At 43.1% G+C, this 25,635-nt stretch overlaps 1 protein-coding gene across 10 annotated transcripts in view; it reads right to left on the reverse strand.

Moving 5' to 3' along the window:
• ubr4 (ubiquitin protein ligase E3 component n-recognin 4) overlaps positions 1–25,635 on the reverse strand; it is a 206,153-nt gene that overhangs the window by 132,802 nt on the left and 47,716 nt on the right. For 7 of the 10 annotated variants that reach the window (XM_070860353.1, XM_070860350.1, XM_070860347.1 and 4 more), the window contains 15 exons: positions 25,066–25,187; positions 24,082–24,179; positions 22,152–22,309; positions 21,302–21,514; positions 18,223–18,324; positions 14,296–14,396; positions 13,018–13,216; positions 11,075–11,263; positions 10,790–10,853; positions 10,339–10,530; positions 10,145–10,215; positions 8,812–8,959; positions 5,626–5,859; positions 1,290–1,493; positions 349–531 (listed from right to left, as the gene is read on the reverse strand). In XM_070860353.1, the coding sequence (XP_070716454.1) occupies positions 349–531; positions 1,290–1,493; positions 5,626–5,859; positions 8,812–8,959; positions 10,145–10,215; positions 10,339–10,530; positions 10,790–10,853; positions 11,075–11,263; positions 13,018–13,216; positions 14,296–14,396; positions 18,223–18,324; positions 21,302–21,514; positions 22,152–22,309; positions 24,082–24,179; positions 25,066–25,187 (2,278 nt within the window). The remainder of the gene's footprint in view (positions 1–348; positions 532–1,289; positions 1,494–5,625; positions 5,860–8,811; positions 8,960–10,144; positions 10,216–10,338; positions 10,531–10,789; positions 10,854–11,074; positions 11,264–13,017; positions 13,217–14,295; positions 14,397–18,222; positions 18,325–21,301; positions 21,515–22,151; positions 22,310–24,081; positions 24,180–25,065; positions 25,188–25,635) is intronic. The other 3 variants (XM_070860352.1, XM_070860351.1, XM_070860349.1) reach the window with 1 other exon arrangement.

Here is a 25,635-nt window from a genome sequence, read left to right on the forward strand (position 1 = left end):
AGTTTAAATCCCAGCCCAACAAATTGTGAAAGTGAATTCAATAAATCTGCCAACTTGAGGAATGGCACCGACCAGGTTTGCTTAAAAATCCAACTGGTTCATTAATGTCCATTAGGGAAAGAATGTCAACACCTGGCCTGGTCTATACGTGACTTCAGTCCCGCACCATGTGGTTGACTTAAGTGTTTCTGAATACCTAGCAAGCTACTCAGTCATCAAGGCAACTAAATGCAGCCTCGTCGGTGTCGCCCACATCTCATGAATATATTAAAAAAAGGTCTCAAATGTGAATTACAGTAAATTTTATTCCAAGGAATATTCAAAACCCAATGCGATAATGAAACACACCTTTCCCTTCTCATGGCTAACAGCCAGGTGCTGTCGTCGGCCGTGGGGAGAGGAGAGGACGCACATCGCCACACGGCGAAGCACGTGTGCACTGATCAGCTGCCGGATCGTCTGCCCTTGGTCCCCACTGTAGTTCATCCGCACATTCTCAAAGGCCCCTTCCTGAGAACCCAGGGTTGGAACCTACAAGATTAGAGCATGCAGTTAGAAGCATCAGAGCATCAAAAACCCAATTTGAATAATTCAAGTGAAAGCAAACCTTAATAGCAGACAAAAACGGAGAAGCAGGGAATTTAGTTAAGCTAATCCAGTTTACAGCACAAATTATACAGAAATCAAACAAGTTTAAATCATTCCCACCCACTTGATTAAAAAAGGTGCAATTAGCAAAAGTATTCTAAATGTGAGAAGCAGAACCGTTAGAATTCCTCCAACACCAGTTACTCTACCACAGCCTGTCCTGCAATACTGCACTTTGTCATGTAGTTTGCCCCTCAGGATAGTATCACACAATCTATTCCTGTAGTTCTCAGTATCTCTTTATACTTTCACAGAAAATAAATCAGTACCAAGGAACAATGAGGCAGAACTGCATGAAGAAGTTACGATTAAAAGAATTCTCCAAGTTTCACTCTCACTGAGGACAATACCTGTGATGTGTCACTGCTTTGCAACATATTCAATTCCTGGTTATGTTATATAAATGTATTACTTAATAGTTTTCAATTTTTTGCTAGCGTAGTGCAGTGTATTGTGATGGAGGACCTGTTCTCTCAACCAAATGATGTTACTTGAGCATAAGTGGTATTGCACCATGTGATTTGAACCTGGATAATGCTGAGGTTTATTTCACTGCATGTTACAGAGGAATATCACGGCTCACATATATTGCACAGCGTTACATCACTCATACTCAATTACTGTACCAAACACTTTCTAACCCTTAACACTCCATTTCCAGTTCCAGGGCGTACCATCAGCTGGTCAGTCATTTCCATGTTCTTCTCCATGGTGTGTAAATCATCCAACGCCTGCTGGGCCCGGCTGCTGCTGCCAACCGCCGAGGCTTGCTGGAAATTTGTCTGAATAGCATCCATCAGGAAGGCGAGCATATCGAGGACTAACCCGGCAGTGGAGCAGCCAGACTAGGAAAGGGAAAGAGAAACAAGGTTAGAAGATTGGGACGACTGAAACTATGCTCACCTGCCTGTGTCAGGAGGACTGGCTGATACGATGGGTTAGAGACGGGCCTTTGACTATTGGGATATGGGTTTGAATCCAACTGAAGCTGTTGAGATGGAAGTCCGATAGTTGTAAGAATCCGGCGTAAAATGAATTTAGGCAGACTCAACCAAGCTGTCAGTGATCAAATGGCGAGAAGCTCGGAACTGTGGATGAGCAGAGAGATTTAGGAGTCTAAGTGTAGAAATCACAAAGCTTGTGGGCAGGTATAAAAAAATAACTGAAAAGGCTAATGGAATATTGGCCTTTATCTCAAGGGGGCTGGAATACAAAGGGGTGCAAGTTACGGTACAGCTGTACAGAGCTCTGGTCAGACCCCATCTGGAGCACGATGTTCAGTTCTGGGCACTGCACCTCAGGAATGATACATTCGCCCTGGAGGGGATGCAACACAAATTCATCAGAATGACAGACTCAGCTTATATTCCCTTGAATATGGAAGATTAAGGGGTGAGCTAATTGAGGTGTTTAAGATGATTGAAGGATTTGATAGGGAGCGTTTGATGGGACAGTGTAAAGGGAGCTTTACTCTGTATGCTGTACCTGCCCTGGGAGTACTTACTGCTAATAAAAAGTTCCAGAAAGGAAAAGTGGTTTATTCCCCAGAACTAACATCTCTAATCTTAGAAAAACAAAAAGCACCTTTGCCTTTATTTTTTGGGGAGGAGGTTGGTGGACTCACATGTACATATTCATCAAGAAATGCTGATCTCGTTAGGCGTATATTTCTCATTTTGTAAGCACATCGACCAGGGATAGATCAATGCAATACAGTAACACAGTTTTCCTTTAACATACAGGAAAACCGACCACTGTAACAGCAAACAAATCAGTCACTGAAGCCAAGGCTCCTGATGAAGTTACCAACGAAATAAGCAAAACATCAGCCGTTTTTCACCTGAGCTTTTCAATTCAGCTACCATTCCAGATGACACGTTGCCAATATTACTGACAGTCTACCAGGCGACATTTACACTTCTTACTGTGGTTTGGTTCAATGAACACCTGCCCATTGCTTTGCAGAGCTCGTCACTGACATAGTAATTTGATGTGAAGACACAGGGCAACACCTGACGAGCACTACAACAAGACCATGTGGGAGAATGCAGAAAAACACGTAGCTAATTCTAGTTAAATATACTGCAAATACATTCTAAACATCCGCATACATCGGGTATGTTTGTGTATGATATATTCCAGTGCCGGGGAATGAAATATGCCTCTTCTGTCTCAGCCATGTAATATATCTGTCAAATCTTTCCATCACCATTGATTTGCTATTAACTCCCTGCTCTGGATGTCAAGTGAACTAACTGATGCAGTTTTGCCTTGTGAAACATTCTTGAATTTATATTTTAAACACACTCTACTCTCATTTCCTTGGGCAGAAATGCCAAATCACCATGGAGCAGTGTTAAACTGGAAAGAAATGTTGCACTTTGAAGTCAAACAATTTATTTAAGTTGCTCAACAGGTTTAATTACAGTGTTCAGAGACAGGCAGTGGCAGCAACAACTCAGAGAATACATTAGCAAAAACTGCAACATCAGCCAAATTTTCAGAGCTTGAGCCAGAAATAAAAATTATAAACTGGCAAAAAGTCACTGGTTTCAAATCTAGCACAGAATGAAAATGCTTCTCAGCACTGAAAAAATCCAAGAAAAAATAGCTAAACATTACTTTAAACTCCATTAACATTGAACATACCAGTCTCAAACACTGACTGTTCTTCTAAACTACCTCTCTCTGCTCAGCGCACTTGCACTGATCAATGGGAGCCCAGAGCAGTAACCAGGTACTGTAAAGGGAAATACCCACCTTGAATCTGAATAACAAAGCTAACTGCATCCTCTAAAGGACGACAAACATGATACACTCCATTTGGTATGTCCAGGATTTGGGCATTTCGTCATTGGGCTCAGTCTCGCTAGATTTTGATGGGGCTTTGTGAGGGCTTCTGGGTTTCTACTAAAACAGATGAGTGAGCACACGATGGGAATTGGAAGAAAAAGCTCAACCTCATGCTGATGAGGGGAGTAGGATAATACGTAGCTACAGTTAAACAATTTCCCCACGGACTGCAGCGGTTCAAAAAAGAGGTCCCACCACCACCTTGTCAGGGCAACTCGGGATAAGCAATAATTGTCGGCAGCGCCAGTGACGGTCACATGCCGAGAATGCACTCGTTACTTTGCATTTGTCTGCTGGAGAGATGCTCTGGTGTCGCAGGGCACTTTCTGGGACACAGAGCTCGATTCTGGAAGGTTCTTTCATGGTGGAGCTGATTCCACTGCTCAGATCTTTGTATGTTGAACAGAAATGTGAATATTTATAAATGGTAATGGTGTGGACGTTCCTTGAGCTTCACACTTTAGTGACAGAGACCAATGCAGCTCCTGAAATGTTAGTTGCTCATCTCAGTCCTGGTCCTTCCAGGCCCTGGATTTATAAGTAGATAGTGTATATGACAGAATTGGGATTTCCCAAACTCTCAATCCGGTTGGTTTCAGATTCTAACTCACAAAAGCAGCCTCCCACACACACACACACACACACACACACACACACAGCCTCTCTCTCACACACACACACACAGCCTCTCACACACGGAGACAGCCACACACATAGCCCTCTTATCTCACACATACATAGCCACACAAAGCCTCTCACAGAGACAGCCTCTCACGCACATACAGAGCCACACACAGCCTCTCTCTCACATGCACAGCCACAGCCTCCAGCCTCACAAACAAATTCAAGAACATGTTTCACTGAGAACAGAAGCAGGGACACAATCCCAACAAGTTCACGTACACAAATCTTTGAAGGTGGCAGGACAAGTTGAGATGACTATTTAAAAAAAGCATAGTCATATCAATTTGACCTGCCACCTTCATATATTTATAAAGTCAAGGATCCTGTACTGTTTAAAAAAAGTGTTCAGGATCCTTGACTTTATAAATAGAGGCATGGAGTAAAAAAGTAACGAAGATATACTAACACTTTATAAATCACTGGTTAGGCCTCAGCTAGGGTATTGTCTCCAATTCTGAGCACCTCACTTTAAGATGTCAAGACCTTGGGGAGGCTGCAGAGATGTATTAGAATAGTACCAGGGATAAGGGACTTCAGCTATGAAGAGACAAGAGGAGCTGGGATTGTTCTCCTTAGAGCAGAGAAGGTTAAGAGGAGATTTAATAGAGGTGATCAAAAATAATTAAAGGTTTTGATGAGTAAATATGAAAAACTATTTCTACGGGTGTGGAAGCAGATGCAATAGCAATTTTCAAAAGGGATTATATACTTGAAATGGAAATATTTTCAGGCTACAGGAAAAGAGCAGGAAAGCAGGTCTAACTAGACAGCTTTCAGAGAGCCAGCACAGGCGTGGCGAGCTGAATAGCCTCTTTCTGTGCTGTAAGATTATTTTCCCCATTAAGTTTTGCACCTTCTCAGACTCTTATTGGGGTTTAATTTCATGATTGCCAGACACCATTTGATAATAAATGGCCATTCTTCCTGTGAGCCTGGACTGAGAATGTTGCTGAGCTATTCCACTAAAGGAGGAATAACAGGTGAGCCTAATCCTGTCCTTACCTAATGATCACATGCAATTTCCAGGAGGTATCACTGGGAGGCAATCGAGCACAGGCACCTTTACTGATCCCACCCGTCCAGATACCCACCACCACACCGCACCCCTTCCTCCTGCCCCAGGCAATGCAACACAGCATAGATCAGGGAATCAAATGCAAGTCCCTTTGCTTTGAATGGGTCAAATACTCATCATCTTTATTATCTAAGCTACAAGGGATCTGTGATGCAAGGTTTACAGAACAATGAAAAGCTCTGGAGTAACTCTAATCCTTACTTTTGAAATCCCTCAAAATCAAAGTATAGCATGAGAATATAGAAGAGCCGTATAAACTTTATAAGGCAGCTGTCTGCAGTAGGCACTCATTGACTAACTGGTTCTACAATAGCACAAAGCATGAGTGAGACTTTCAACTTCCAATTCACATGACAAGTACTCACCACCTGATTCTGCAGCTCCTCCCTGCAGCCCTCGATTTGTTTACACAAAGTACTCTTCTTTGGCTTGTCATCCTCACAGGTCTTGCCGTCTGCACTCATCACTTTGCATTTGTCTGCTGGAGAGGTGCTCTGGTGTCGCAGGGCACTTTCTGGGACACGGGGCTCGTTCTGGAAGGCGGATGATTCTTTCATGGTGGAGCTGATTCCACTGCTTGGACTCCGCTTTACTAGAGCCTGCAGAAACAGCAATATTAAATATCTGTCAATTGTAATTGCCTTTATAAAAGGACCCACAAACGGGAGAATTTAGAATAGAGGTGTCCAAACTGCAGCCCCTGGGCCCTCACTACTCAGTCCTGCTGATATTTGCTAGTTTGTCTTGTTTGAATGTTATGGGCCTGTAGGTTTAGAAAGGGTTGTTTTTAGTGCTGTCATTTATCAGTGGATAAATCCTAAATTGGACACCAAGATCTGTTAGTGTCAGCAACTCGAGATACGAGACGAATAGGGTTTAAACTATATATTTGGCCCCAAGGCTCCACATGTCCCAAAATAACTAAAGGCCTGGTTTAGAATAATGTACAAGTCTCCAAAGTTACACTGGCTCAGCCATAATCTTTGATGGAATTGGACGCGAGGCTGGAAATACTTAGTCGAAAGTGATGAATCCAGTTTCGCAGGAACAAGACCACAACAGAAAATCCACACACAGCACTGGCTATTGGCAGAACGGTGTCATTACAGATAAAACTCCTGCTCAACAAAACCCTGATCACACAACATGAATCCATTTCACTTAACGTCTTCTGAATAGTTTTCATTTAAGTTGTGAATATGGATGACCTTTGGAAATAGCTGGAAGGAGTCACTGAACCCAACCCAGTGGGGAAGCAGAACACAATCAGTATAAACAGTGGGGTACATCAGCAAGCAACCTCTTTCAACTGTGAAAACCAACCTTGCACTGCCAAGCCTAGCAACATTATAGCCAACTCCCCCCATTCTACCATTACCATTCAAGAGTTTAGTTTTCCCTCACTAATTTACTCACCTCCCTTCCCAACATTCCACGGGCACTTCACCCATTTTTTATAGATCAGCTTACCTGACAGCAAGCAAGCTAGCGACCACGGGGACCAGCCCTGCCAAATCCGATCCTGACCTAATTCAACATTCCCACATGCACCTGATTATGATCAGGATTGAGAACCGTGGCAAGTTTTTCCTTCCCTACCCAGGGCCTCTGAGCCAACTGTATGCCTCCCTTTACTACCCCAGCTGGATCAGCCAATTGGGCACAGGCTAGGGAGTGAACCTGGACCTTCCGGTATATGTGTCTCAGCTACCATTTGAGCCCTGCCATCCAATGATGCTTAGAGTTGATATTTCCATCTACTTTATTTAAAAAAGATTCTAATGTTAAGGCTCCCACTTTAATATGCACACAAATAAAAATTCTGTCACTTTATGAAGCAGTGATCACCTGACTCCCAATTACAGCTGCCAAATTTGAATACTTGTTTCAAGCACGATCGAAAATCTATCTCCAAAATCGCTACATTTTGTAGCTCTATCAGCAGCTAAACATGAGCTGTGCAGATACAAGAGTTAGAAACAAATCGACAGAAAGTGAAAGTGATAGACACACAAAGAGCAGCAAGACAACTTGCATTCATACAGCCCTTTAATGTAGTAAATGCCTGAAGGCACTTCAGTGAGGAAGGAAAAGATTTAACAAAGGGAGTGCGGAAAAAATATGGTCAAAGAAATATGTTTTAAGGAAGCTTTGGAAGAGTTATGGCAAGGGTTTGGGGAGCAAGATAGTAGATCCAAAGGCTACTGACACCAATGATGGAAGGACAGGAGATACACAGGAGCACAGAGTTGAAAAACTGAAGAGTACCGACTAGAATGCTGGGCTGGAAGAGGGTGCAGAGGTAGAGTTACGTGAAGCAATGGAAAGATTAGGTAAAGTGGAGAACGGGGAGCCGACAGAGATCAGAGAGGACAAGAGTGATGGGCGAGGTAAGCAGGAAGAAGACAGTGGCTTGTTGGACAAGTTGGAGTGTATTTAGCTGTCGCTTGACAGGGAAGTGAGGAAGGGATTAAGGGAAGTCAGGCCTCGTGGCCAAGGAAAGCACGGCTAAGGTTCTGAGGAATGGGGATGAGGGAAGGGTGGAGGCGGGTGATGTTGGGGTGAAAATATGTAATCTTGTCGATGGACAGGATATGGTGTTTGAAGCTCAGCTCAGCTTGAGCTGAATACTAAGAATTGGAATCTTCGTTTTCAGTGTGAGCAAGCACCCAGAGAGGGGGTTGAAGCCAGAGTGAGGGTATGGAGTTTTTGGAAAGAACCGAACAGGTTGGTTTGGCAGAGAAGTAGAGCTGGCTGTCATCAGCATACTTACAGAAGCTGATCCCATGTCTACAGTTAATCTAATCAAGAAGCAACATATAAATGTGAAAAAAAGAGGGATGAAAGATGGAACTGGCATGCTATCGAGGTGATCACATTTTTTAATCTCATAATACTCCTGTGAAGCGCATTGGGACCTTTCACTACGTTTAAGGCACTATATAAATACAAGTTGTTGTTGATCATGTGGATCAGGAGCAGAAGCCTTTGCTAGAGATCTGCTGGCTTTATTGAAACAGGCAACCTTATAGAGATGGACCATAGGAAAGGAGGAGGGAGTGGTCGACTTGGGAAAGTTTGAGGAGAACAAAGATTGTGCACCACAGCAGTCGTCACAGAGAATGTCATTGACTAGGGTGGTCACATTGCTATGGACTGGGAAGAAATCACACTGAAAGCGTTTGGAACAGATCATGGTGGGAAAGGCAAGCACGAAGTTAGGTGGCAACAGCACATAAAGAAAGCAAGGGGGGAGGGACATCCCCCCAGAGGACTGGCACGATCCTCCAGGAGTATAACTCCTGTCTACTGATCGTGTGAAACCCATTAACCATAAAAGCTGCCGTATCAACCGAGAAATCCACTCGCAGACCATCCCCTTCCAGTTGGCGGCAGTAACGTGGGGTTTAAAGAAACTAGTGACCAAGGATACAAAAATAATCTGAAATGCTACCACCAAATTTATCCACAGAAACACTGACTGGCAGACGGTGCAATGATGCCACTTGGTTTTCTAGTTCCCTTCAGTATAAATTATTTTTATCACATACTTGACAACTCCCATCTTCCTTTGCTCCACAGTCACAGAAGAATGATCCATACTTGGCATAAGAAATCTCATGATCCTTGTGACAGACTTTAGCACAAATGGTGCAAACGCCCACTCCTTCCACCATTTTACAGGTGTGGCAGTGATACCTGAAACAGCAGGTTAGATTGAGTCAGTTTAGCCCTTCCTCGTTCATAGTCATACTTAAGCTCCAGCAAATGTCATTTTAAAACAGGTTTGATGTTGCATAAACTTTGTGATCTACACCATTAATAAAGGAGAATATTAGTTTATACGGTCAGGCATCGAGATCACAGCATGCTATCAAGCAGCCTTCGCCCTTCATCTGCACAATGCAGAAAATCCCATTAAATAAGCACTCTCCAGAGAGTAGAGGTGTGCCCAATCACATGATAATGACTTCACCACCTTTTAGACAATAATCATATCTACTACAAGACAATGATCATCTAAACACATCATATGCTAGTTTCACTCTGATTTATGAAGCTATGAAATCTATTACTGGTATTTATTTCTGCTACACCTGATACAGAGAGTTAATTGTGTCTTTTAAAATTTCTCAGAATGTGCGCTAAGGCCATATCTATTGCCCATCTATCATCTATCTCCCTGGTTGTTGGGTGTCAGCAGTGGCTCAGTGGTAGCGCTACTGCCTGACTCAAATAGTCACGGGTCCAAGTCCCACTCCACAGACAAGCACATGATCCAGGGTGACACTTGGTGAGGGAGAGCTGGACTGTCGGAGCTGCCATCTTTCAGATGAGACGTTCAACGGAGGCTCCATCTGCCCTCTCAGGTGGACGTAAAATATCCCAGGGCACTATTTCGAAAAGTAGGGGAGTTCTCCACAATGAACTGGGCCAATATTTATCCATCAACCAACATCGCTAAAGGATTATCTGGTTATTTATCTCATTGCTGTTTGTGGGAGCTTGCTGTATGCAAATTGGCTGCTGCGTTTGCTACATTACAACAGTGACTACATTTCCAAGGTACTTATAATTGGCTTTAAAGTGCTTCAGGGTGTCCCGAGATTGTGAAAGGCGCCATACAAATGTAAGTCCTCCTTCTTCTAGTTATCATGAGAAGGTGGTATCGGACCTTCACCATGAGCTGCTGCAACCCTTGGCCTGATGGTACTCCCATGCTGGAGTTGGGCAAGGAATTAAATCCACGTGGAGTGGGGAGAGATTGTTGCACTGGGATTGGTTTGACCAATCCTAACCCTCCCATCTCCACCTCACTGCACCAGAAGGAAAGCTCCTGGAACTCTCACTTTATCAGCTTAACGGAAGGGCAAATGTTCTCACCAGTGCTGGTTCATGAATTCTTTCTGTGTAATTGTGAATGTGCAGAGCTTGTTGCACAAGGAATCTTCATCCTAGGAACAAAAAACATTACACTCATTGCGTGTGCGATCCAGCTAAAACTTTATCGTCAATTTACAGTACATGGAATAAAACTGTTTCAGCGTTATTCACCAGCAGACTGGCAAACTACTTACTGAATCCTCTGCTTGCGAGTCCTCTTCTTCTACAGCCAGATCTTCTACCCAATCAGAATCAACCTCAATCGCTCTTTCCTCACCATCTACCAGTAGGTGTGTTGATCCCTGCCCGCTGCTCTGTCTCATGGCATTCATGACATCAGCAAGATAGGACATGATGTGGCAGGCACAGTCAAGCATGCCTACATGCTGGATGACAAGAGAAATGTTAAAGTTGAGAGTCAAAAGCAGAGGAAATCAAACTGCTCCCAAATGCAAACATATTCCACGCTACATGGCCCAGCCCGCACCCTGACACAGGCAGGCATCCGTTAAAGCCTTTTTACTGGGGGAAATTCCATAGCAAGGGACATGATTAAAAAATATATTCTCTGCAAAAGCTGGGATGATGCATTTAAAAACACACCAATTTCCTACAGAGTTCCTCCCACAACCCATCCCAACTCACCTTCCCCTGGGTTACATTTGCTCCCACCTTCTCCAGGACATTCTTCTGAGAAAGATATTTCTTACTGAAAAACAAAGACATAATAACAATTTACAGTCACAGAAATGAAAGAGTACGAACTAGAAAGTAAATAAACTCAAACCGTGCCAATAAATTTGAAACAACCTCAAATATTAACTTTTTACAACATATGCAAAAAACACAATTAAAATCACTGCCAATACTCGCCCTGTTCCCCTGACTCGCGGACTGTAATTATCCACCTAATTAATATCGCATACTCACCATTTCCCTAACCAGTCTACAGCTGCCCGGTGAAGCTGCAAGTGTCCTCCTCCCTGCCCAGCACTGGCCAGTGTCGCCATAACAACTATTAGCTCTGGGAATCCTGTTCCATCACCGTTGGACAACATTTCTGTTGCCATGGGGATAAGTGTGTTGAGTAACACGGTACAGACACCTTCTCCAACTTGACTAAAGAGGAGACAAGAACAGATCAGCATCAAATTAACCATTAAATATCATGAACCATTAGTAGTAACTTTCTAAAGAGAACTGGATAAATAACTGGAAGGGAAAAAATTTGCAGGGCTATGAGGAAAGAGACCAATTGGTAGCTCTTTCAAAGAGCCGGCACTGGCACGATGGTCCGAATGGCCTCCTTCTATGCTGTAAAGTCGGTCATTGAAATAACATAAAATACTGGCTTCAGTAGGTGGGTCCCAGCAATCACTTTACCTCCACTCCAATGCGGAAAACTTAAATTCACACTCTGTGATTGATTAGAAGCAGTCGGATGTTACTGTGAATCAGTGACCTACAGTAGTTTGTTTGTGATCTGTATTCTCGATCACATTAAACCAGCAGAGAATGGTTTCAGAGAACAGGCTGAAGTCTATACCTTCCTATTATCAGTTTTCAGTATTGACTGAAGCTGGCCAAATATTAAAAGTGCTTTGTTATAATCTGGTAACATTTAAATGGACAATGTTTTCAGAATGGCCACCGAATTGTGTTTGCAAATACCAGCTTCAGAATTCCAAGTGCCTGACTGTGAAGCTATTGAATAAATGCATAATCGGCAAGACATTAGTATAACAAACAGCTGACAGGAATGAATATTACATGCAAGTGTAAAAAGCAGAATAAATTCTAGTTCTCTCCAGCTCCAAAAATTGTTGTATAAAACCAGCTGCTTATAATTGGCATAGCATATTTAATGTAATAAGACATCCTAAAGCACTTCAGGAAGGTGGGAAAAAAAAGAGACTGCAAAACGGAAGGAGAATTGGATCAGTCTGCAAGATTGAAGTAGTTGTTTTTGAGGCTTTTGTAGAAGAGAGACAGAGGGAAAAGAGCAAAGTAGAACGATCCAGAGTGAGGAGCCGAAACAGCTGAGGACACTGTTGCTAGAAGCGGAGCAGAGAGATGGGGTTGTGAAGGAGGCCAGAATTGGAGGAGTGGAAGTTCATACAGAAGCACACGGCTGGATATGGTTTCAGAGGCAGGGAGGCACATGGCACTTGTAGATGAGGACACAACAGAGATGTTGAAATTAGTGCATTGGTAGTAAGGGAACCAGTGAAAATTGGTAAGCACTGTGATAATAAGAGGACTAGGACTTAGTGTGGGATAGGATGCAGGTGCTGGAGTCTTGGGCAAGTTGGAATCTGTAGGACAGAATTCTGTAGGACAGAATTCAAGAGGCTATTAGGGAGCGCTGAAGCTAGCGAGTCTGGAGGTAAAGGCAGCAAGGAAAAACATTTCAGAGGATATGTTGAGCGGTACAGACAGAAGCAAGCAATATTGCAGCAATGGAAGTAGACAGCCTCAATTGTGACAGGCATGTCAGGTTTGAAGCTCAACTCTGAGTCAAGCAGGATCAAGTGTCGTCTGAAGGAGCAACCCGAGATGGGGAAAGAATTAAGTGCTAAGATTCTGAATGTTGAGTTGAAGGAAATACTTGCCATCAAGCAACTGATATCATCTAAGCAGTCGAACAGTTGTAGTCAAGGAGTCAAGAATGATGGCAGAGAAGAAAAGTGGGGTCTGTCAGCCACATGAGTCCTTTCCATCTCTGTAACTGGACCATCCCAGTTTACACTTTTCTGCAAGTACCTCCATAGATGCTTTTAGCCACACCCTTACTGCACCTATTCCATGCAAGGAAACAGAACATGCACAGCCTTTGCTGCTGAACCTTTACCCAGGGCTCTGTTTCTAAGTACCTGTTTTCTCGAACGATGGATGCAGTCAGAATCTGCAGAAGTTGCCTGTTCTCTTGTACCACATCCAGCTGGTCAGAGTCTTTAGGTGGTGCATGAGTCATTCTCGTTAGCCAGGCATGCAACCGGCTGGGTTCAACGCAAGCCAGCTGAGCAAACGAGCCACACAAATGCAGAAGACTTGGGTTTGGGCTCTTCTCCGCTGAAACAGAAAACAAAGTCAGCGTAGCGTATTATAACCTAGTTCCAAACCTCCAGAGAGACGTCACCTACACTGATGGATCAATATTCATCTTTCTAAATGTAAACTAAATACTTTCATGGAAACTACTTGAATAGAGGTGGACAAAATTATTTTTACAATATGCGATGCCAGGACAACCAGTACTGACCCCAACCCAATAGTAAGTTACTCCAACCTTCTCGCTAGGACCGCCCCAACATACTGCTGGTCAGTTCAGTATTATCACTCCCTGTGGAACAGTCTCAGACTTTCAATTCCACTGATTTTCAAACCTGAATAATTTCATTCTCATTTCCCCACTTCAAATGGGACAAAGAATGCAGCCAGTATACAAACTCTTCTAATGTCAAAGCACGAAGTACAAAACCAATTGTGCAGAAGGAAAAGGAGATACTTTATACAGAGCGCAGCCATTGTGTACAGGAATTGGGTAATTAGCCGCGAGGGGCATTCTAGTTAGTACGATGGATTACACCGCTTTGCAGATCTGGCAAAGCCCCACTGAAATGTAATTGATGGGTTCAAATTTTATGATCTACATTCAGATGCTGCTATCCTTAGACGGAATATTTTAATAAATTGCAGCCTATAAATATAGAATAGAGGTTGAGTATTTTGCAAATCACACCTTTAACAGACATGAATGGAGCAGCACTATGAATGGCTGTGTAGAGCTCTTTGCAGACTTCCCTAGCTCAGAGTGAAAGAAATCGAGGGGAACAGACTGCGCAGACAGAATTCTGAAGACAATAAGTTGAAACACAGTTCTTCACAGCTACACACATTCAAGTGTTGACAGATATTTGGTTTTGCTGAGTGGGCATTACAACAAAATGTTCAATTCTGTTCATCAATCTTGGCTTAATCAACACATTTTCAAAGTGAGCTACTTCTCATCCTATGCTGACCCTGACCCAGCTATCAAACCAATAGCCCAAAAGTGCCCAAACATTCTTGCACCATTGTTTTCAGATTAGCAACATGCATTATAATCAACTTTAACATTAACAGGTAAGAAAGCTGAATCTACCGCTCACCAAGTTGGAAGAGTTTCGTGAAGAACTTCAGCACTCGATTACAGAATTTAGCTGATAGGTTCTCATTGGCTGTGGCCATCATGATCTGCACCAGTTCCCCACTGTAAGGAAGAAAACAGAAGCTGATACACAGACAGAAAACCAACTCAGCAGCCACCGGATGGGGCACTTGACTTCCAACAACAACTTGTATTTATATAGTGCCTTTAACATCCCAAGGCGCTTCACAGGAGTATAATGAAATAAAAAATTTGACACCAAGCAGCATAAGAAGAAATTAGGGCTGGTAACCAAAAGCTTGGTCAAATAGGTAGATTTTAAGGAGCGTCTTGGAGGAGGAAAGGGGGGTAGAGAGGTTTAAGCAGGGAATTCCAGAGCTTGGGGCCGAGGCAACAGAAGGCCGACCACCATTAGGGATCCTCAAGAGGGCAGAATTTGAGGAGCGCAGACATCTCGGGTGGTTGTGGGGCTGGAGGAAATGATAGAGATTGGGAGGGGCAAAGCCATGGAGAGATTTGAAAACAATGATGAGAATTTTGAAATCGAGGCGTTGCTTAACTGGAAATATATTCCAGTGACGAGGAAAGGGTGCAAGAGAAAAGATAGCCATCTGTGTCTAACTAAAGAAATAAAGGATGCTATCCAATTAAAAACAAGGGCATACAAAGTGGCCAAAACTAGTGGGAGGACAGAAGATTGGGAAGTTTTTAAAAGCCAGCAAAGAATGACTAAAAAAATTATTACGAAAGGGAAGATAAACTATGAAAGTAAACTAGCACAAAATATAAAAACAGATAGCAAGAGTTTCTATAAGTATATAAAAAGGAAGAGGGGCTAAATAAATGTTGGTCCCTTAAGAGGACGAGACAAGGGAATTAGTAATGGGGAACATGGAAATGGCAGAAACTCTGAACAAATATTTTGTATCAGTCTTTACGGTAGAGGATACTGACAATATCCCAACAGGGGATGGTCAAGGGGCTATAGGTGGGGGGAGGAACTTAACACAATCACAATCACTAAGGAGGTGGTACTCAGTAAGATAATGGGACTAAAGGCAGATAAATCCCCTGGACCTGATGGCTTGCATCCTAGGGTCTTAAGAGAAGTAGCGGTAGGGATAGTGGATGCATTGGTTGTAATTTATCCAAATTCCCTGGATTCTGGGGAGGCCCCCGCAGATTGGAAAACTGCAAATGTAATACCCCTATTTAAAAAAAGGAGGAAGACAAGAAGCAGGAAACTATAGACCAGTTAGCCTAACATCTGTGGTTGGGAAAATGTCCATTATTAAAGAAGCAGTAGCAGGACATTTGGAAAAGCAAGATTCGGTCAGGCAGAGTCAGCATGGATTTATGAAGGGAAAGTCATGTTTGACAAATTTGCTGGAATTCTTTGAGGATATCACGAACAGGGTGGATAAAGGGGAACCAGTGGATGTGGTGTATTTGGACTTCCAGAAGGCATTTGACAAGGTGCCACATAAAAGGTTACTGCACAAGATAAAAGTTCACGGGGTTGGGGGTAATATATTAGCATGGATAGAGGATTGGCTAACTAACAGAAAACAGAGTCGGGATAAATGGTTCATTCTCTGGTTGGCAACCAGTAACTAGTGAGGTGCCGCAGGGATCAGTGCTGGGACCCCAACGATTAACAATCTATAGTAACAACTTGGAAGAAGGGACTGAGTTTGCTGATGATACAAAGATGGGAGGAAAAGCAATGTGTGAGGACACAAAAAAATCTGCAAAAGGACTAAGTGAGTGGGCAAAAATTAGGCAGATGGAGTATAATGTTGGAAAGTGTGAGGTCATGCACTTTGACAGAAAAAAATCAAAGAGCAAGTTATTATTTAAATGAAGAAAGATTGCAAAGTGCCGCAGTACAGCGGGACTTGGGGGTACTTGTGCATGAAACACAAAAGGATAGTATGCAGATACAGCAAGTGATCAGAAAGGCCAATGGTATCTTGGCCTTTATTGCAAAGGGGATGGAGTATAAAAGCAGGGAAGTCTTGCTACAGCTAGACAAGGTTTTGGTGAGGCCACACCTGGAATACTGCATGCAGTTTTGGTTTCCATATTTACGAAAGGATATACTTGTTGCGGAGGCAGTTCAGAGAAGGTTCACTAAGTTGATTCCAGGGATGAGGGGGTTGACTTATGAGGAAAGGTTGAGTAGGTTGAGCCTCTACTCATTGGAGTTCAGAAGAATGAGAGGTGATCTTATCGAAATGTACAAGATTATGAGGAGGAATTGACAAGGTGGATGCAGAGAGGATGTTTCCACTAATGGGGGAGACTAGAACTAGAGGGCATAATCTTAGAATAAGGGGCCGCCCATTTAAAACAGAGATGAGAGAAATTTCTTCTCTGAGGGTTGTTAATCTGTGGAATTCTCTGCCTCAGAGAGCTGTGGAACCTGGGACATTGAATAAATTTAAGACAGAAATAGACAGTTTCTTAAACGATAAGGGGATAAGGGGTTATGGGGAGCGGGCAGGGAAGTGGAGCTGAGTCCATGATCAGATCAACCGTGATCTTATTGAATGGCGGAGCAGGCTCAAGGGGCCGTATGGCCTACTCCTGTTCCTATTTCTTATGCTCTTATTAACCGGGAGCCAATGTAGGTCAGCGAGCTACAGGGGTGATGGGTGAGTGGGACTTGGTGCAAGTTAGGACACAGGCAGCCGAGGTTTGTATCACCTCTAGTTTACGCAAGGTAGCATGTGGGAGGCCAGCCAGAAGTGCATTGGAATCATCAAGTCTAGAAGTAACAAAGGCATGGATGAGGCTTTCATCAGCGGATGAGCTCAGGCAAGGGCGGAGACGGGCGATGTTACGGAGGTGGAAATAGGCGGTCTTAGTTATGCTGTGGATATGTGGTCGACAGCTCATTTCAGGGTCAAATATGACACCAAGGTTGCGAACAGTCTGGTTCAGCCTCAGACAGAAGTTGGGGAGAGGAATGGAGTCAGTGGCTGGGGAACGAAGTTGGTGGTGGGAACCGAAAACAATGCCTTCAGTCTTCCCAATATTCAACTGGACAAAATTTCTGCTCATCCAGAACAGTTTGACAATTTAAGAGACCAAGCAGGGGTCGAGAGAAGTGGTAGTGAGGTAGAGATGGGTGTCATCAGCGTACATGTGGAAACTGATGCTGTGTTTTCGGATGATGTCGCCAAGGGGCAAACATGTAGATGAGTAATATGAGAGGGCTAAGGATAGATCCTTGGGGGGAGTCCAGAGGCAACAATGCGGGGTTAAAACAGAAATAATTAATATAGGTATGTGCAGCTATCCAAAGGGACAAAAAAATCCACCTGAACACATTACATTTCTAACTGTTTTTTCAGACTCTTAAATATTAAGACCCGATAAATATAATTTTTGTTTAAAAGCATCAATGGATCCCCAATGGTGCTGTGTTTCTACAGGCCAAGGAACAGGCCCAATGTGGCTTGGAACAGGCAAAAGACGAATGGAAAAATGGGGTAGAGAAAGCATTCATTATGAACAATTGGTAGCTTATGGTGTGATTGGGATGTGCTTAGGCATCACCTATTTGTGCCAAATAGTGTTTAACTGAAAAAAGCATATAGAAAAGCAGCAGTCACTGTGTACTCTGATAGTTGTGGACACTGGGATCACTCTGCAATTTTAAACACAGAAGAAACACTTGCATCATGACATGCTGCAGACAAAAATATAGAACCGGTCGATAGATAAAAACCATGATATAGCCAAAGTTAGCAAGACGGAGCAAAAAACACCAGCAGTGGAAACAAAAAGGGTCCACTGAAAGTGTAATGGGCTTCAAAACAATTAACCAGAGTGGAACTTTGACCAAGTCTAACACTCTCATTCCCAGTACCCAATATGTATAATTTCTGCTTCACTAGCAAGTCATAGCATCTCCGCCTACCGTTCGGAAAAGAACTCCTCCATGGCTTTGCGTGCCTGGCTGCTCTCTAGCTGCTTCTCCAGATACTGCAAACACTCCTCCAAGATAGTCTCATCCAGGCCACTGTGGAGACAAACGGGGTAAAGTAGTTTTTCAAAAAATGCTTAATGCACACTAGCTCTAAATCTTTGAAGAAACTGGTGTTCCCTAAAGCTCAGTTCTTGGGCAGAAACAGTTTTAAAATATGTGCTGTTAAAATGTAAAATTCTTACTAATCCAGACATGTTACTCAAATGTCTGTCACCCAATAATAAATTTCACCTTTCACATATATGGAATAACAGTACATACACAAGCCTCAAACACCACATTCATCAACATTGAATATTCTCATCAGAAACCAGTAAATCTTACATTACATGTGCCTGATGGGGCTATTTTCTGTACAAAACCCAAGTAACAGAAACGTTACATTCCATGCAGCACGAGTCCCCTTCCCCTGTGCACTCAAGATATGAAATACTGGAGACCACCAGACAAGACATGGACTATACTGGTCACGCCAGCTTCAATGGGATTGTAGATCCTGTCTTACTGCACAACTTAAATCTTGACCTGTACATTGTAACTGATCAGGGACTAGGACAGCACATTTTCTACCAAACCATTTATTCCCAATACAGTAGAATCTGTTTATTGCAATCCTGTGAAGACAATGCTCAAATCCTGGTTTCCAACAATTGCACTAGTTAGGACCAGGAACGAGGGGAGTGTTGTACAAGTGCTGGATTCCTGTGGTGCTCAGCCCCAAACAATTTAAAGAGCTGATTAATCAGCTGTGTAATGTTAAAGCAGCTATTAAGTATATGGGCCCCAAGTTTCCACATGATTTGTTCCTGATTTTTAGGAGCAACTGGTGGAGAACGGAATACTCCACATTTAAGTTTTCTGCAGTTCTAGTCAGGTAGAACAGTTTCACTTTTGAACAGAATTTTATTTTCAAAAGGGGGCGTGTCCGGCCACTGACGCCTGATTTGAAAGTTTCCACAGTGAAAACGTACTCCAAACTAACTTAGAATGGAGCAAGTGAAGATTTTTGTAGGCTTGAAAAAACCTTGTCTACACATTAAAAAATCAGGCGCAGGTTACAAATTAGGCGTCTGGAACGAGGTGGGAGGTGGGAGGTGGGGGAAGGGAAGTCATTACATTCTACAATAAATCCTTAGTTATACTTATACAAATATTATACAAATAAATCCAACCTGAATAAAAATTTATAAGCAAAGAAAAGATTAAATAAACCATCTTCCTACCTGTGTGAAAGTGCTTCAGGCAGGCCTTTCAGGCAGCCGTTCCCGACGGGCCCAACCGACGGCAGGGGGGGGGGGGGGAGGGAGGCAGTGAGAAGGCTGCAGGAAGCCTCAGAAGTTGAGGCAGCCGTTCCCGATGGCAGGGGGGGGGGGGGGGGGGGGGGGGGGGAGTCAGTGAGAAGGCTGCAGGAAGCCTCAGAAGTTCAGGCAGCTGTTCCTGATGGCGGGGGGTGGGGGGGGGAGGCAGTGAGAAGACTGCAGAAAGCCTCAGAAGTTCAGGCAGCCGTTCCCGACGGCGGGGGGGGGGGGGGGGGGGGGGAGGGGAGGGGGGGGGGGGGGGGAGGGGAGGGGGGGGGGGGGGAGGGGAGGGAGGGGGGAGGCAGTGAGAAGGCTGCAGGAAGCCTCAGAAGTTCAGGCAGCCGTTCCTGACGGCAGGGGGAGAAAGCTGCAAGAAGCCTCAGTGCTGATCATAGGGCAATGTGGTTTTATTAAAAAATGTTAAAACATTGAATAGCTACAAAGAATTTGAATAGTCTCAAACAAGTGCATGTGTCCCGTTTATCACAGTCTATCTTTAATTGCAGAATGCACTCCCTCACCCTCACACACAGAAATATGAAGAAAATTAAAATACAAGCCTTTGCAAGGGTTCAATAAACAAATTTTCACTTTTTCTGCAGCACTTTTAAAAAATGGCCGAGTGCCAATGTTTCCTTCACACTGCGCGTGCGCTAATGCTCCAACGCGCACGCGCAGGGTTGCCGGCACGAAAAAAACTCATTTAAATGGTACCCGCCCCCTCCTACTTACAAAATCGGCGCGAGGGGTAGACTCCGCCCCTGGGCGCCGCGCCAAGCAGACATCGAGCTGCAAAGCGCTGGAGAATAGCGCATTTTTTTTTTTTACAGGCGCCGTTTTCGGCGCGAAAAACGGGCGCCCAGCTGGGAGAGGCGTCTGTTTTGCCGCGTGTGGAAACTTGGGGCCCTAGAGTGGGAGATCCCTCATTTAAAACATATTCACACAAAATATAGGGAAGAACAAAGAACTTGCATTTATATAGTGCCTTTTATATTCTCAGGATGACTCAAAGCGCTTCACATTCAATTAATTACTTTTAAAGTTTAAAGTGTTGTTACGTCAGTAAACATGGCAACCAATTTACAAAAAGATCCCACAAATAGCAAATGAGATGAAGGATTGTCAATCTGATTTTTTGGTGGTAATGATTGACGGAGTAAGATGTGGCCAAGACATCAGGAGAACCCCCTGCTCCTCTTCAAATAGTGTGATGGAATGTTTTATGAGCATTTAGGGTCTTGGTTTAATGTCTTAGCTAAAAGATGGCACCACCACTAGGAGTGCTGCACTGAAGTGTTATGCTTATGTACCTGATCCTGCAAGGGAGGTTTAAACCCACAATCTTCTGACTCAGAAAGTAGTGTTCTACCAACGGAGCCAATCAGACATCGTTCCAAATTACCCATCTGCTTTGTTGTTTAAATTTATGATTAACACTGAACAAATTGGCACTTTGATTTCAGCTAATTTACTCTGTTAGGATGAACATATGTTTTAGGTTTAGAATATCCTCACCTGATTATACTCACCTGATTGATGGCTTTATCATTACAAAAATTGGGAAATCAGCTACGATTGTCCAGCTACAGTGGTCACTTGGGCGACTAAGTAGGCTATATTAAGATTCTATGCTACTATAAATTCAGAACATTTATTTTACAAAATCCAAAAGCTTATCTGACAGACCTTTACTAATTTAAATCTTGAGTCACCTGTTGGGGTCAGAGTGGTTGGCAATTATATTATAGCAGCTTGTGATGAGGCGCTCGTAGATACGTGCAAGAAACTCGTCGGATTCCGCAGGTCCGAGGATCCGTTCCAATGACGTGGAGCTGATTTCAGACACACTTTCTGTGCTGGTCTCCAAGAGCAATGGCAGCAGTGTGTGAATGACCTGTGGAGGGTTCAATTCATCAGGACACCACCTAGAATGAGATTAAGGCAGAAAATTCACAATACATGTGCTTAATGGAGAGAAGTAATTCAACTATTCGAAAACGGGAATGGTGCGAGAGAGAAGGCTAGAGTCAAATATATGGACAACACTGAAAGAAAGTGACAGCATGAGAAATGGAACAGGGGCCGAATTCAAATTGGAATGTGCAGAGTACGATGAAGAGAAGTAATTACATAAACTAGTGTAGGGAAGAGAGAGAAAAACAAGGCTTTCTTTGGAGGATGGGCAGAGTCAGGGAAGATGGTACAATAGACATGCCACCCAGTGCTAGAGTTAATTACCCCAATATGAAACTCCCGATCACAGACCTGCTTTTGTGCAGGCAATCAAGTAAAGGAACTGTTGCACTTTGAGCGATCAGCTCAAAAGCTGCAATAGAGATGGTCAAAAGTTCTCAGTCACAGAGGTGTACGGCCCAGTGGAAAAAAAAGTTTACAAAATACCCAGCACGCATGCATACGCAAATGGGCGAAAGGTAAAGGACAGATTCCTAAAGTGAAAAATCCTACGATAGACACAGAGTGATTATAGTGGAGGCTTTCGGGCATGGGACAGGAAAATCTCGCATCTAATAGTCATGAATGAAAAAACACTAATTGACTTACACGATGAGGTCACCAGTGAGCCTGACCAACGACAGGAGAATATGCTTCAGGCTTGCAGCCAGTGGCAGACTCTGGTTGGACAATGTGCCGAGGTGCGCAGCCTGGATTGCACTAATGTAGCTCTCTGCAGGAATGGTGTCGTTTGCAAATGCATTTCGCTACAAGGAACACAAAATCGTTAGGAACAAAACAAGACTCGTTTAAACTGTTGCAAAACATTCAGATTATTCCTAATCTGTAGGAATAGTCATATAGTGCCAATCATTGGGAACAAACTTAGGGAGAAATTCCACTCCAATTCCATTTTCTAAAGTAAATAGCCCGAACAGAACCTATCCAGGTAACGAAAAGTACAAAGATTAAGTATCGTAGAATTGCATAGAAATAAAACACAGAAACAGGCCATTCAGCCCAATCAGTCCATGTTGGTGTTTATCCGCCATAAGCAGAAATCCTAATCCCAACAGCTTGCCTTATTCCTTTACTCTATTTAAATGTTGATATGGTCTCAGCTTCAATCACTGTCTCTGATAGTGCAATCCAAGGCTCTGCGTAAAAAAAGTTTCTCAAAAAATCAGTTCTTTTCAATCTTATAACTAAGCCCCCATAACCACTGGAAACAGTATGTTTCTTTCTATTCTGTCCCATTCCTTCAGAATTTTAAGCACCTCTATCAAATCACCCGATAATCTAGTCTGTTCTAAATGAAAACAGCCCCAATTTTTCACACTGTTCTTTAAATTTGTTTTCCCCTCCCACCAGGCAGCTACAACCTCTCTATTCTCCATATCCTTTCTAAATCCCTTGCACACCTTCAATTATATGTCATCAACTAAATTTTACTTATCCAAACCCTCCATGAAGCATATGCCAATATTTTGTTTCCAATACTTCAATCATTAGTATAATAACAAGCTAAAGAATTCCTAGTTGGACAGGTTAGATGCAGGAAGAATGTTCCCGATGTTGGGGAAGTCCAGAACCAGGGGTCTAAGGATAGGGGGTAAGCCATTTAGGACCAAGATGAGAAGAAACTTCTTCACTCAGAGAATTGTGAACCTGTGGAATTCTCTACCACAGAAAGTTGTTAATGCCAGTTTGTTAGATATATTCAAAGGAGAGTTAGATGTGGCCCTTACGGCTAAAGGGATCAAGGGGTATGGAGAGAAAGCAGGAATGGGGTACTGAAGTTGCATGATCAGCCATGATCATACTGAATGGTGGTGCAGGCTCGAAGGGCCAAATGGCCTACTCCTGCACCTATTTTCTATGTTTCTAGTATACCTCATATGATTTCCCTGAAGTAAGGCACCTTGTTTTTTTTACCCACCCCTTTCATTTCTTCCGGTACCATACTCTGAAATATCTGTAGATATTGATTTTCAGAGTGGGTCCCACTTTTTTTTTCTCTATAATTTAAGTCCTCCTTATACAAATAGAAATATATTCTTGTATAGTGAGTTTCAAGCTATACCCAAAGTACTAACCCTCAAAGTTTTATTAACATCACACACACATACAAACCCCATTTGACAAGAGATCTGCCTGTGAGTGCAACACGCCAACTGCTGATGCCTGTACATCACAACCACCTTAAATACATTTATTTATATAGCACCTCATCACTTCTTCCAGAAATGTCTCAAAGCACTTTAAATGCAAGAATTATTTTGAACACATCGCCTTATTTAACAAAATATAGTAGCCATTTAGCACACAAGATCCCACAAACATCAGTGAGATAAATGTCCAGTTAATCTATTTTTGATTGACGAAGAAATGCTGGCCAGGCGCCCTATCCTATTAGAATGGTGGCACAGGGTCTTTACTGTCCCATCCACTGGATGGCCCTGCTCCCTCAGCATTGCACAGTTATCAATGTTACGGATCTATTGCATATTTTATCAGATGGGAATGACCTTTCACCTACCCACGATCCAATGTTGGGGAACTCATTGGTGTGGATATTGTTCCACGTTTCACACAGTGTCTGTACAGCTGACGGCAGATTCTGTATCACCAACTGAGCTGCAAACACAATCACAATCAGCATGTGAAAAGAAGAATAATTTCAAGCAGCGAATTCACTATTAGGCATCTCACAGAGCAGAATTCTTTACACCAGTTACAACTGTAACTTCAGGCAGAGATAAACTCCAGCTCTGTACATCACCCACCCGCCCACTCACCACTTTGCAGTGGTATGTAATCTCAGTATCGCAACCATGAAATTATTCCTGCATCACTGGCCCTTCCATAATGAGCTGGATCAGAAGATGTTTTCCACACTGTCATGCAGTCCTAAGATATGTGCCATCTTCAGAAGACATAGATGACTGATGCATACAAAAAAAAGACTTTACAACTGTTATACCATTCCCCACACGAACTCAGTTAACTTATCAGTGTAGCCTTGAGTCATACAGGATACAGAGATCCCAAGTTCAATTGCTGTCTGTACCAAGTTAACTAATCTCAAATAGGGCAGAAGTGGGGTCACTCCAATTGGCATCAAAATCTCCAAGTGGAAGGAAAGAGAAAGAAAAGCAGAACAGCCAGGGTTCGTGCACCCGATCATCTTCAGCAACCTCTGTTGGAGATCAGTGTGTGGAGACATCATGTACAGGTAGTCTTAGTTGACATGCAATCAGCTTGCCAACACACATTGTCCAGGCTCACAAATTAAGAATGGTCAATTGGGCAAAGTATTAGCGGGCTGTTGACAACCCCAGCAAGAAGTCATCAGATGCAGGCAAGAAGGGAAAGATCAGAAGGAAACAAAATTGTCACAAAGACTTTCAAGTAAAAGAACAATGCCCGTGACTTTCAAGTACAAGTTCAAGAGCCTTCGTTTTAGTTGGCTCTGGTTACAATGTTGCACCATTTCAAATACCAAAGCAATTCCTGCCCTTACCAACAGAGTTAGTCTTGCAACGGGCAGATCCGATCGCCAGTGCTGCTGCGTAACCGTGCAGCTTCTCCTCAGTTGGACTTTCAGTCGAGCCCTCCTCACACAGACTCCTCAACAAGTACGACCTAATATCAATCAGCAACCAATCAGGATGTATAACACAACTTGTCAAAAACACTCATTTATAAATCAGCGTCAAACACCAAAACGCCAACTGCTGATGCCTGTACATCACAAGCATATTTATCATTTAGTGAGTGGTTTGTATTTCACATTGGAGATAGGAGCATCTATGTTAACAATGCTGCCTACAGGCCAGTTCCCATGGACAACATGCTGGAGGTAGCTGGTTCCCATAGAAATATACCCAGCAAGGAATCAATGACTTCAGGAGAGTTTGGGGGCGGGGGCAATTCTCAGAGCTGTTGGTTTGCAGCCACTGAACAAGTCCAATTCTGTAATTAAATGGGATTCCTGGATTTATAGAGGTATTTCAGGATTATGCTCAACAATTTACCACTTTTGAAAACTGCAAACCAGTGTTTTTGATTAAAAGTAAAATATTGTTGGTAT

This window comes from Pristiophorus japonicus, chromosome 18 (assembly GCF_044704955.1).
Source record: "Pristiophorus japonicus isolate sPriJap1 chromosome 18, sPriJap1.hap1, whole genome shotgun sequence".
Lineage (NCBI taxonomy): Eukaryota > Metazoa > Chordata > Chondrichthyes > Pristiophoridae > Pristiophorus > Pristiophorus japonicus.